We start from the raw sequence: 12,876 nt of genomic DNA, 5'->3' as shown, positions 1-12,876 counted from the left end.
GTCACAACTAGCAAATTTAGGGTTGAAATTTTGATTCATGTACAAACGATTCTCTATGTAACCTTGTTGCATTAGATTATGGTAATTCAAAAATGACATTTTTATATGAGTACACATGTATGAATATCGAAAATAACAATCAGAAGACCAACATAGATCAATTAAGTATGACATAATAAAAAAGTGAGGGTTACTTTATAGTTTTCGGCCATGGGAACCCCATGATCGAAATCACCTTATTAGGTGATCTATAGGACCGAAAACCATTTGGAATGGGCCTCATCAAACCGAAAACCCATAGATAAGTCCATTAGGACCGAACTCCCCAAGGGATGGGGTGATTTTAGTCACATAAAAGAGTTTCCAGCAAGTTCCTTTATAGTGACTACTTAAAATAATAGGGTATTGACCTCAAAAGATGATATCTCAACTTTATATAGATTTACCCAGCAGACTACCATGCACAACACCCAAATAACTAACATATATCCATACTTACTCATTCCATTTAATCCACGACAAGAGACCCTTTCCAGTTACCAACATCCTTCATTCTTTCCTTCCTCCATTTCCTTTAACATTCCAGCTTCAAGTTTTCAAATACTCTCAAGAACAAGCTTGGTTCTTTCCAAAAATCTTCATCATTTAGGTGGTCCTTGGATTTTTGGTAAGTAATTTTGACAACTCCTAGTGTTTTCACACATTATTGTGCTAGTTTCATATCATTTACACACAAATTTTCGTGTGTTAGAATCACTAGGATACTAGCATCCAAGAAGCTCCTCAAGTTCATCCTCTTCATCTTAGGTTCGACATCATCTTCATCTTCTTTCCAACAACCCACAAAAATCACCAAGGTGAGTTCATACCCCCATATTTTCAAGTTTGTTTTGCATGTTTTAGGGGGGAGGGGGGGGGATACAAGTAAAACTTTGTTTATCCCACAAATAATTACATGTATTCATCTTTATGTTAAAGATAAAATATTATTTGCGCAAGTTATGGTTTATACTAGTTTTGGTATAAATATTTGTGATATACATATTGTTAAAACAAACACAATCTATGTTATAAAATCATAAGAAAATTTATGGTTGTAAAACTACATGGTTTTTGGAAACCTTTTCTAAAAGATACTTTTTCTAGCAAAAATGATTACATTATAGCCATTTACTAATTTAGTGGGTGTTAACCCAAAATATTATGTTTTGATTTCATATCTTCATACTAGACGAAAATACACATTCACATTTATTTAAAAGATTATATAAATAGTTTCAAACAAACAAGATCAACCATAATTGGTATAGTCTGAAAGTTACAAACCACACCTACATTTTAGAAGATACATAAAATTGTTCAAAGATATACTTATTTCGTTTTACAAGAAAAAGGAGTCATAGTTCACGTAAATCAGTTCATGCAACAATCCAAGAGGCTAATGAGTTGAAAGTGTTTCAAAGAGACGGGGTTGGGGCATATCAGTCATATTAGCATGGTTATAATAACTCACACAGGGATTAGCGAAACTACTTGGTTTACGGGAAGCTTACACTTCATTAGTTTTATAAAAAGAAATAAAACTATATACTATTTTCAGTACAACATTCACTTACATCTTGGTCTTAGGGTTTAAGACTACAGTTTACCTTTAAGAAAATATCGGATTTTCTTGAAACATACATTATTACTTTACAAGGAAATGGTACAAAGGAATTACATACAATTACAGTTCATATTAAAGAAAATATCGGATTTTCTGGAAACACAGATTATTACTTTACAAGGAAAAGATACAAAGGCATTATATACAATTATAGTTCATATTTGTCACACCCCCAAACCGAAACGGCGGAAACGTTCGGGGGCGGAGGACGTCATGTATAGTATCACAACAATTGAATAATAGTAATCAAAACAACAACAACCATTGTATTAATAGTATTAGGTTTACATTACATTTGAATCATACACGATTGACTCCAAAAGTAAATAACAAGTAAAGACTCGAAACTACAATGCTCCGTCTTCTTGAACCCGGTGTGTGTACCTGTCTACTAATGTCCTGAGAATACAAGTAGGTTTTGAAAGAGTATCAGCAGAAAGCTGGTGAGTTCATAAGCGTTTTGTTTTGGAAAAACTGTTCTTTGATCATTCGAAAAGTGTGTTCTGTTTCTCCAGAAAAACCTTATATTTTCTGATGTAGTTAAGTAAAAATGATTCTTACATGTTTTTCCTGCGAGTACTTAGTGTAATACAAATTATATACAATCCAGATCAAACAAACAGTCGATTGTGTGGTTCTGCCCCAAGCCCACAACCAAACAAGGAACAGGAAATGGGGCGGAGATCACACATCCCACTGCAAGTCGGGTCCTCATGTATATAATCCTGAAGTATTCACTAGATACTTACAAAGTTGACTGTATTGGTCCTTTGATATCTGTTGATATTGTTCCTCAAGAAAATCCATTATTTTCTTATGAAAAGCATGATTAACCCATTCCTTCTATGACTACTTAGTTCATACTAGTTACGTATAAACCAATATCGGATAGACGGTTAATTGTGTGGATCTGCCCTAAACCCACAACCAAACAAGGAACAGGGAATGAGGCGGAAACCACACATTCCACAGTCTATCAGATACACTTCATACGTAACCCGGATGTATAAACTAAGGAGTCATGGAATTAATATTGAATATTCGTTAGTTGAATAATGAACCAACTGTTTATAATGTATTGATGTTTACCCTGAAAAATCCTATATTTTCCCTAAGTGTAAGTTGTTGAATTATCTGATCCAAAATCGTAAAGTACAAGTATCTACCATACTTATGTTGTTTAAGAATTGTTCCGTTTGAAAACCTTTAAATGAAAACCTTTGTATGAATACCATAGTGTGAATACCCTCATGCGATCACTCAGTACATACGAGTTATAGAAATCTGGATCAGACAAACAGTCGATTGGGTGATTCTGCCCTAAGCCCACAACCAAACAAGGAACAGGAAATTAGGCGGGGATCACACATCCCACTGCAAGTCGGAATGTTAATTTCATATTACCCTAATGTACATACTAAGTCATCACATAGTTACTAACCTTGTTGACTGATTGTTAGGTGTATTATTACGTAAATATATCTGTGTTATCTACTTGCGAGTTTTATGACCATGCTAAACTGATATGGCACGAATCGGGCACCAGTATCCTTTATGACTTTGTCACCCGTAGACCTGCCGGTCCTACTGTAGCTAGCAGCAAGGTGCGGGATTGTTAGTCCCGTATAGATCTATACACAAACTCACGCTATCCCTCGAGGAGACTCTGGATCATAAGGGTAGTCCTCCACTTAGTTATGTTTGTAAGCGCCCAAGGACGTGTCTCCAACTAGATTAACGACTTTACAAGTAATAATACAGGAAAACCCTTTTTATAAATAACGGAGAGGTTTATAAAAGATAAGTTTGTAAACCGTTTAATGAATTCTCAACTATACCTATTATAGTTTGTGTGTTTGTATATAAATAATCATGTATTGATCTGAAACTATGTGATTAAGCTTGTAAGTTGAAAACGTCCCCTATGCTTAGCATAATACAGAAGGGATAAAATATCTAAATATTTTATAAAAGTATAGAAACTGTATGTTTGTATCGATTGCATCCGTTTTAAGTTTATTGAAATCCTTTTGTATAAATTCCATAAAATCATTTATGTTTGGCTTGTATTCCCCCCTGAAAACATTAAAATCTCGGAAAATGTAGGGGTATGAACTCACCGTTGTTGTGTGAAAACGTCGACTGGAAACGAAGATCATCGGGTTGTTGTACGTGACACTTAACGGAATCCTAATATCAATAAATACATATATGCATCTAAATTAGCGATTTCGTTAGGTAAAGTGTTAGAAAAACACTTGTTTTCGGTTAAGGAATGTTACCGGGACTTGATTGAATCGAGAAAACGAATTTTTCACTACTTAAGAGGCGTGTACGGCCGTGAACAGGGGTGTACGGCCGGACAAGCAGTGTACGGCCGTGAACTCTTCTTTGAGGGGTGTACGACCCTTTGCAGATTTGAAGGGTGTACGTCCGTACACTCAAGAACAAGGGTGTTTGATTTCGAAGAAAATGTGTTCCAGATGCTCCCAATCGATTCCAAATGACGATTTTCGATGTTTTTCGGAAGAAAAGAGGTGTTTTTAGTGTGTACGGTCAGAAGTTCTAGAGAGAGAATGAGAGAGTTTTCGGCCAAGAGTGTTCAAATGAAGGTGGGGGTCCTGTATTTATAGGCTGGGGGTATGGTCGATGGTGGGGTCCACCTGGCACCAGCCGTGAACGGGTGTGCGGCCGTACACAGGTGTGCGGCCATACACTCACTTAGGCCAAAAACTGATTTGTTTTTCAAGGACTTCGGGTTTTCGCGTGATTTGGTTCCGAATCGCTTATATAAATTTAGTTATATAAAACTAGATGATTACCTAAACCATGAAGTTTTGATGGAAACTTAATAATATTCAAATTTTATTAACGGAATTAGGATAACGGAAACGGAAAAAGGTTCGGGTTGTCACAATATTAAAGAAAATATCGGATTTTCTGGAAACATACATTATTACTTTACAAGGAAATGTTACAAATGAATTACATACAATTACAGTTCATATTAAAGAAAATATCGGATTTTCTGGAAGTATACGAAACCATTTTTTTTGCAAAACAGTTACAAACCCTTTTCACACAAAATACTTATGAACTCACCAACTTAATTGTTGACACTTTTCAAAATCACTTGTATTCTCAGGAAACCAGTAGACAGGTACTCAACCCTTCTTGAGAGCCGGCTTCGTCGTTTCATGTTTTTCTACTTTTCAGTTATTTGTATTTAACTTTTGAACAAACAAAGTGTTGTAAACAATGTAAACTTGTATTATCAATGTATGAATGTTTGGGTTGCTATGTTTCATTACTATTCAATTCTTATGATACTGTACATGAAGTCACTCTATCCGCCCCCAGACGTTTCCGCCGTTCTGGTTTGGGGGTGTGACATTAATGAACATGTTTGTTAAGGTTGCTCCATGAGGTAGTTTGTCGTTTACTCAACTAACCACAAAGCAATGCTTTTTTAAATGAAATAGCTAAAAGCTTGAAGATAACTTTCATGCAACAATCCAAGAGGCTAATGAGTTGAAAGTGTTTCAAAGAGACGGGGTCGGGGTCTATAGCTTTGGGAATTAAGGAAATGTAGGATACATTGCATCCCCTGCTAATAACTATAGCCATAGTGGATCCAAAGATATAGTGGGGCTAAGGACGAAAAGACAAATGGGACCCAAAAAATCGTAAATATAATAAAAATTAATTCGAAAATCGACACACTGTTATAAAATTCACAAAATTTACTATTAATTTATTAATATTAAAAAAAAACAAATATGACCATAACACTACAAAAACAATTAATTTAAAGAAAAAATAATTCTCCTCGCATTTTTTGATAAGTTAATTTTTTTTTCTTATATCTAAACCATATATTCTAGGAATTTTGAACCTTTAGAGACATTAACCTAGGTAACTGTCAGGATTACCCACTATTTGGGTGTGCCTGACTACGACTAATAACTCTAAATTACTCTCTTTAAAAAATATGGAGATAAAAGAAAAGAAAGTGCAAGCAATGGCTCCAAAAACCCGCTAAACCCTCAACTTTGGCGGTAACATGTCGGTCAAAATGATGTTTTACAACGGTACCGCTTTTACCTTCCTCGAACACAGCCATCAATGGTCGATTCTGTGCGCCCTAATTTTGGAATTAGCTAGATTTATCTTTTTTATTTAACAAAAAATATTATTTTTTTAGAAGTACATATGGATATATATATATATATATACATCACAACATAATCAGAAAATCCTCCAACTTTCGAAAACCATTACAAATATCGTCCAATATGTTAATTGTTCTTTGGTAAATTTACTTAGAATATTTAACTTTTAAAAATAATAATACGTTCAACAAAAGGTTTACAAACTTTCCAAGGCAATAAGCTATAGCCGTTCAAAGATTAACATAAAAAAGATAAAAAAGAAATAAAAAATCAACAGATACGTCTCTCGCTATCCAATTCACAAAAGTTGTTCTTGCTTCTAGGAATATGGCGGCAGTAGGAGCTTCGTTCAACCATGTCTCAAGAGAATCCTCAGATATCGATCGACTTGCTAACTTCTACCAAGAGGTCATAATTAACATCTATCAACTCCAATTTTTTATTCCATTTACTGTAACTCTGTTTCGATTTGTCGCAGATATTCGGATTTGAACGAATAGAAAGCCCTAAATTCGAATTCAAGGTAATATGGCTAAGGCAATCACCATCTTTCTGTCTGCATCTGATCGAAAGGAACCCAAACACGAAGCTGCCAGAAGGCCCATGGAGTGCAACCGATGCTGTTGCGGATACTAAGAACCTTTTCAGAGGCCATCATCTTTGTTTCACTGTTTCCAATTTTGACTCCTTCGTCAAAACCCTCAAGGTATCTTATTCTTACTCTCATCGCTATAAATAGTTTCACCTTAAACACTATTTTAATTGATTCAGTTTCAATTATCACCAATTTCTTTTCAATTCAGTGACTTATTTAGATTTTTAATTAACGTATGATTAAATTTGTTAGAATACCAATATATGCATGCTTGAATGGGTGAAAATCCCCTTTTTGTAAAATTTGGTAAAGATGTCAATAGTTGCATAAATGGGTAAGATGTCCATTTTGATGCATAAATTGTTAAAACATTAGAATTAGAGGAAGTATAATATTGTAATAAGAGTAATGTCTGAATAAAATAATCTAATTTACAGTCTTAACAAGGCTTTGGAAATTACAATTTATGGAAGTATTGATAGATCAATGTTACTATACTTTTGGAAATTACAATTTCTAAACTTGATGTTTGTGATTGTGAAATCCAGGAGAAAGGTATTGAGATACATGAGAGGACTCAACCGAATGGAAAAACTAAGCAAGTCTTCTTCTTTGATCCTGATGGTGAGTTTTACAAATATATCTCTTTGTTATGTTTATTTTATTTTTATTTTTTTCCTTCTGTTTATATAAATGATTTTTAAAAAATATTTAAGAAAAGAAAGATATACAAGAAAAAGTTAAGGATGGAAAGAGGTCGTTAAACCTTTCAAATATAGAATAGGTAAAATATAATTCACAGTAGATATCTTCTCTTTTAAAAAAGAGAAATTAAATATCCTCCTACTTTTTGTTCCTACAAATCCTCCTATCCAATGAAATAATGACATGTGTAACATTTAATGCTCATTTAATGATATTTTAATACACTAATATGACACATGTCATCATTTAATTGGGTAGGAGGATTTGTAGGAATAAAAGTAGGAGGATATTTAATTTCTCTTTAAAAAAACAGTAGATTATGTTTAATTATACATAAAAATGCTTTTTTCGTTTGTGTAAATGAATCTTTATATGTTTTTACAAATTATATGCATGAAAATGAATATGTAAAAAAATTTAAAAGAGGATTTCTAAAAAAAAACCTAATGTTGATCTGTAATTTTTAAAGCTAAAACAGAAAACAAATACAATACATTTTGATGCAATGTAAAGATTAGTATTTTTAATAAGAACAATTTAAAAAAAATCAAATAAAAGAGTGATTCTTCGATTAGTATTTGAGACTAATTTTATTTTTTTTGTAAAATATCCAAGATAAAATTACCTACAAGTATTAGTATCAATAATATTCAATATTGGTCTTATTTTTAACACATCAAGTTATCAACGAAATCTTTTCAATGGTATAATTCACTTTGTATACTTTTGAAATTTTGTCTCATTTTTATTTATTAATTTTTGCAATTTTGGTCATTGTATGAGGTTTTGTAACATTTTTGTTCTCTTCTTGTAGAATGACTATATTTTTGTACTAAAATTGCAAAAACCATTAGAGTAAATTACACAAATGGTCCCTATGGTTTGGGGTAATCTGTGCGTTTGGTCCCTAACTTATTTTTTTTAACTCGGAGGGTCCCTATAATTTAGTTTTGTTTCGAGCTTGGTCCCTAATCAACATAAAAAGACTTATTTGCCCTTATTCATTTCTTTTATCTTTTTTACATTATTAATTATTAAAAAAATATTAATAAATATGTTAAAAAAGATGAGTTAAATATTTTGGTTCTTTAAACTGAAAAACCAAACCATCCAACCCCTCTTTCCCCTTCCCCTCCTTCCCCTTCATTGTGTTATGTCATGGAAAACCACCTTCGGCCACCATCACCACTAACATCCGACTACCACCATCACCACCTTTGCAATTGGAAAAACACCGCTGATGTTAAAATCCAAGAAAAAAAACGCTAACCCAAAAATTCATTCATGAGATCAAAGCTATTCATGAAATCAAGTCAAAAAAATCAAATCATTATTACTTGGTTACCAAAAGTAGTCAAATTACTTGTTTTAATTTAAAAATGATAAATAATATAATATAAAATAAAAATAATATTAAGGGTAAATCAGTCTTTTTATGTTGATTAGGGACCAAGTTCGAAACAAAACTAAACTATAGGACCTTCTGAGTTAAAAAAAAAAAATAAGTTAGAGACCAAACATGAAAATTACCTCAAACCATAGGGACCATTCGTGTAATTTACACAAATCATTATTACTTGGTTACCAAAAGTAGTCAAATTACTTGGAACATGGATAAACAACGGTACACAGTACACGAACCTTAACAAATGACCAAATGTAAAAGAGAACTTTTGGATCAAAATAGCAAAAATTAGCTATACTTATATACTAAAAGTATAACATGCCACATCAACACTACTTCGATATTGAATTTGAGTAGGATATAAAATGAAAATATATAAAAAAAGAGTGTAATATTAGGTTAGAGGGAGTGGTGCCACTCGTTTTTGCCACATCAACACTACTTCATTTTTACCGGATCTCTTAATTGATGCCACACACAAGGAATGGTTTGTCATGCCATTCCACGCCACATTTTTTCTTTTAGTTTTTGAAACAATTTATTTTTGATAAAAACTAAACATTTCATTAATTTAGAATCAAATTACATAAATATATATTTTTCTGAATTTTGACATTCACTGACAAAGCTAATTTCTGCTCTTCCTTGGTGAAGTTACTTAAGTCTTGCATTAAAAGCTTCATGTCACGAGCTTTTTCTTTCTTACGCTCGGTTTCTTGAGAGAACTCCACATATTTTGTCAAATTTGCATTTAGGCCCCCGATCTCTGATCTTACTTCGTGTAGGTCATCCGAAGTTAACGCTTCACCTTTGCCCTTGCGTCTAACCTTGTCCCTTTGCATTGAGTGGGTTGGCAGTGGAACCTCAACGGTGTCATCAACATTAAGGTCGATCCTGACACATGAGCATCCCACGTAGTGTAGTCGGATTCGTATGTTTTTGGCCTTTTAGAACCTCCTATATGTGCTTCGGATGTTCCTATGTCACCATTTTTGGCAATCTTTTACAACATTCCAAAACTCAATATGTTTAAAAGTTTTATTGTGTTCTTTTTGGAATATTTCTAACGTCTTGTTGAAAATGGTCGCATCATTTTCACCACTTGCCCAATTGGCATTCCAAGTTTTAAATAAATCACCAAATACCATAACCTCTAAATACCATAACCTCTAGTGTGCCCCCATTTCGTGTAGGTTGAGTCTTTGTTGTGGTAGTCTCATTGATTCATTCCTATCTGAAAACGTTTAAGAACTTGTCTCCAAAAAGTTTGACATTATTGGTTGTTGTTGAACTTCGGATTCTACGAAATATTAACCAATGCAACAACCTCTCTTCTATCGGGTCCTAAGCTCTATTGGGGGCCTTCCCATTTTTTTGGTTGGGATTGGAATTGGGATTAATTGCAATTGCGATCGCGATTGCGATTAGGGTTAAGTTTCTTGATCTCTTTCATAGGGATCGAATTTGTTTGTGGATTATTAAGTGAATCCAGATTGCATTGGATAGAAACCAAAATACGGTCTCATACAATGTGGTGAATAGATAGGTTGGTTCATTTGTGGATAATAGAGTGATTACGGGTTTGACTTGTTTCTTGTGATTTTTTTTGGTTGTTTGAACATCTGGGAAGATATAGTTTTTACTTGCCGAGAAGAGGACCAAAACTCGATATGTCCAGCACGCCGGCCCGACATGGTGTTTGCTGAACAACATCAACAATGTTGTGCTCTCATGTCGAGCCACTCCATATAGCCTTATAAATTAGAAATAAAATAATTGGTGAGATAAAACTCAAATATGGGTCACATAAAAAGGTCCATCCCATGTGGTAATTCATTAATGACAGGTCCATATATTTTGTAAACCCATCATGTTGGTGCTTTTTAGGCTACGCGGAGTGGGCTCGACATGACCCCAACATGATTTGAGTCAGCTCAAAAAACACCGTGTGTTGTGTCCTTGATATGTCGAACTCATCGAGACAACTCGGTAACGGCTTGTAGAGGAGGGAGAAGGTTTTTTTTTCCCAAAAAATTAAAAACCTTCCTACTTTTCAAAAAACTGAAACTATCAGTTTTTAACTAAAATTTAATTTTTTTTAAATCATTTTTCAAATAATATAAATACCAACACCTATCTTCTTTTCTATCACACTTAAACCTTCAATATTCTTCTTATTTCTCTTAAGCATTCAAGAAGAAACATGGAAAAAAACTCTAAGAAGATACAAGCGGAAAACTTACCATCCAAGCAAAAAAAAACCCCGGAGAAGAAACTAGCAAAAAAGTCAAATAGAAAAAATTCAAACCATCAATCATCCATCTTCTACCAACCTCAAATGGCTCGTCCTATTTATTCACCGCCTACGTTACATTATCCATTATCCTGGTGTCGGTCTATATTATAATCGTCCATCCTAGCCAATTACAATTCTAATCCCAAGCCGATTTCAACCCATTTATGACAATTCAAGAATCCCAACCCTAATTCCAATTCCAATCCCATCCTTAACCCTAAACCCAAACCCAATTCCAACCCTAACCCCAACCCCAACACGTAACCGGCGATCAACCTCAACCGGAGTCGAAGAAAAAAAAGTAAAGGCGTCGATTATGGCTTGGACCTCATAGGAAGAGAGGTCGTTGACACGTGCGGGATTGATGCTTCGACCCGAAGGTTGATAACGACCAAAATGCACCTACTTTTTATAGGAGAGTTACAAGATGAATCCTCACTAAAGTGAAACGAGGCTACTATCAGGAAAAAAAAAATCAAATTTACATGAAATAGAGAAACACTAACAAGTTTGCCATGTAGTTTTAACTCAACTTTTTTTTTATATGAACTTGAAGCGCGATTGGTGCATCAAATATTAACGAATCCTCTTGAAGTCTAATGGAAATTTAAGTGGTTAAATCTTAATTTTTTTTTAGTAGTTTTTGAATATAGACAACTATTCCAAAAAATAGCTTGAAATCAAACCTCAACGAAGCTGACCCAATTGAGGTTCCACGACCTAGTCATCCCATGGGATGAGACCAAGCCAAACGAAAGGTCAAAGGTGTCAAAGATGGTTTAAGTTATTTAGATGATACGACGTGGGACCTGAGGTCTTAAATTCTACGTTGGAAAAAATACCTACACACCGCAAAAGAAAAAGAAAAAGAAAAACCCGACATGAAACCTCACTATCCTGAGGATGAACGAAGGTTGGTGTTAAAAGTTAAAGTCGAGCTTCCAAAAATATAATATATAGTTTTTATTTTTATATGTTTCATGTTTCATATTTTAATTCCAATCTTTTAATTTCAACTGTCTTAAGTTTTATTGTAATTACCTTCCAACTAAATGAAAATTTTAGTTTTATTTAAATTAGTTTGTTTAAATAATAATAAAAAAACGACTTGTTGCATGGCAAACCATCTCCTTAAATCAAAAAAACAATGCCAATGTGACACCAAAAATAATGTGGCATGGGTGACAATACTCCTCCGGTCTTAGTCTTATAGGATGCTTCTCTTTTGACTTAATGAAAACGGAATATAGGATTTTCTGTTAAGTCATAACTTTTTTTTGAAATCTAATATCATATAATTTTTTTTCAAGTGTGTAATTATTTTCTGGAATATTTGTTAAACTATCATTTATCTGAAATCTTTTCCAAACATCAAGAAAAAAAAGCATGGCCTAAAGTCCTATTTGTGTGAAGTGAAAAAAAAATGTTTCCATTTTTGTCGATGTTCCTTTTTGTACGAAACTTGCTGGACATCATGTGTCTATATCCCTTTGCAGGTAATGGATTGGAGGTTGCTAGCCAGTGATGACCTAGAATAGTGACTTGGATATGTCCTTTTTAGTCTTAAAACAAATGTAAGCATTATGTATTTTAGTCATGTAATTAAAAACAAACCAAAATTGTATGATATATGGTTAATAAGAGCTTAAATATTTCTCCATAACATGTTCTTAATGATGTTATCGAAATTAAAGTGTTTAAACCTAATATGTGTAAATTAGGTGTCTGACATGAGCTCTACTTACATAAGAGCTCATTGATCCCATATTGAAACTAGAACTCTCACAATGTTGAACATTTTGGTATTTTACAAGTATATTATCTCATGTATGCCCTTATAGATGGGTCCTATGACAACATATGAAGGTAAATCATATATCACTAATGTTAAAAAATATTATGGTGACTTAAAGCTTAGATCTTATTCATGGATTATTACTTTTTTTTACCATGTTCATTAATTGGTTCGTATATGTTTTTAACCAAAAACATTACTGAAAAAATAAACAAATATAATACCTATTTTAAGTGTTTCCA

At 33.4% G+C, this 12,876-nt stretch overlaps 1 protein-coding gene across 1 annotated transcript; it reads left to right on the top strand.

The window, feature by feature from the left end:
* Nucleotides 1–6,082: 6,082 nt before the first annotated feature.
* On the top strand, nt 6,083–12,502 carry LOC145115129 (lactoylglutathione lyase-like). The gene is made up of 4 exons (XM_079051323.1): nt 6,083–6,246; nt 6,317–6,544; nt 6,982–7,057; nt 12,336–12,502. Exons 1-4 carry the CDS (start codon nt 6,166–6,168, stop codon nt 12,362–12,364), a joined length of 414 nt encoding a protein of 137 aa, XP_078907449.1. The 5' UTR covers nt 6,083–6,165; the 3' UTR covers nt 12,365–12,502.
* Nucleotides 12,503–12,876: the final 374 nt, after the last annotated feature.

The sequence above is a fragment of the Lactuca virosa genome, chromosome 5 (assembly GCF_052849685.1).
Source record: "Lactuca virosa cultivar CGN04683 chromosome 5, Lactuca_virosa_CGN04683_v6, whole genome shotgun sequence".
NCBI classification, from domain to species: domain Eukaryota; kingdom Viridiplantae; phylum Streptophyta; class Magnoliopsida; order Asterales; family Asteraceae; genus Lactuca; species Lactuca virosa.
The sequence above is the reverse complement of the archived record's forward strand: the minus strand, read 5'-3'. Positions and strand labels throughout refer to the sequence as shown.

Coding starts and splice junctions, on each gene's coding strand:
- LOC145115129 (XM_079051323.1), top strand. CDS start 6,166: ATGGCGGCAGTAGGAGCTTCGTTCAACCATGTCTCAAGAGAATCCTCA. Junction 6,247..6,316: donor TTGCTAACTTCTACCAAGAG/GTCATAATTAAC, acceptor GATTTGTCGCAG/ATATTCGGATTTGAACGAAT. Junction 6,545..6,981: donor CCTTCGTCAAAACCCTCAAG/GTATCTTATTCT, acceptor TGTGAAATCCAG/GAGAAAGGTATTGAGATACA.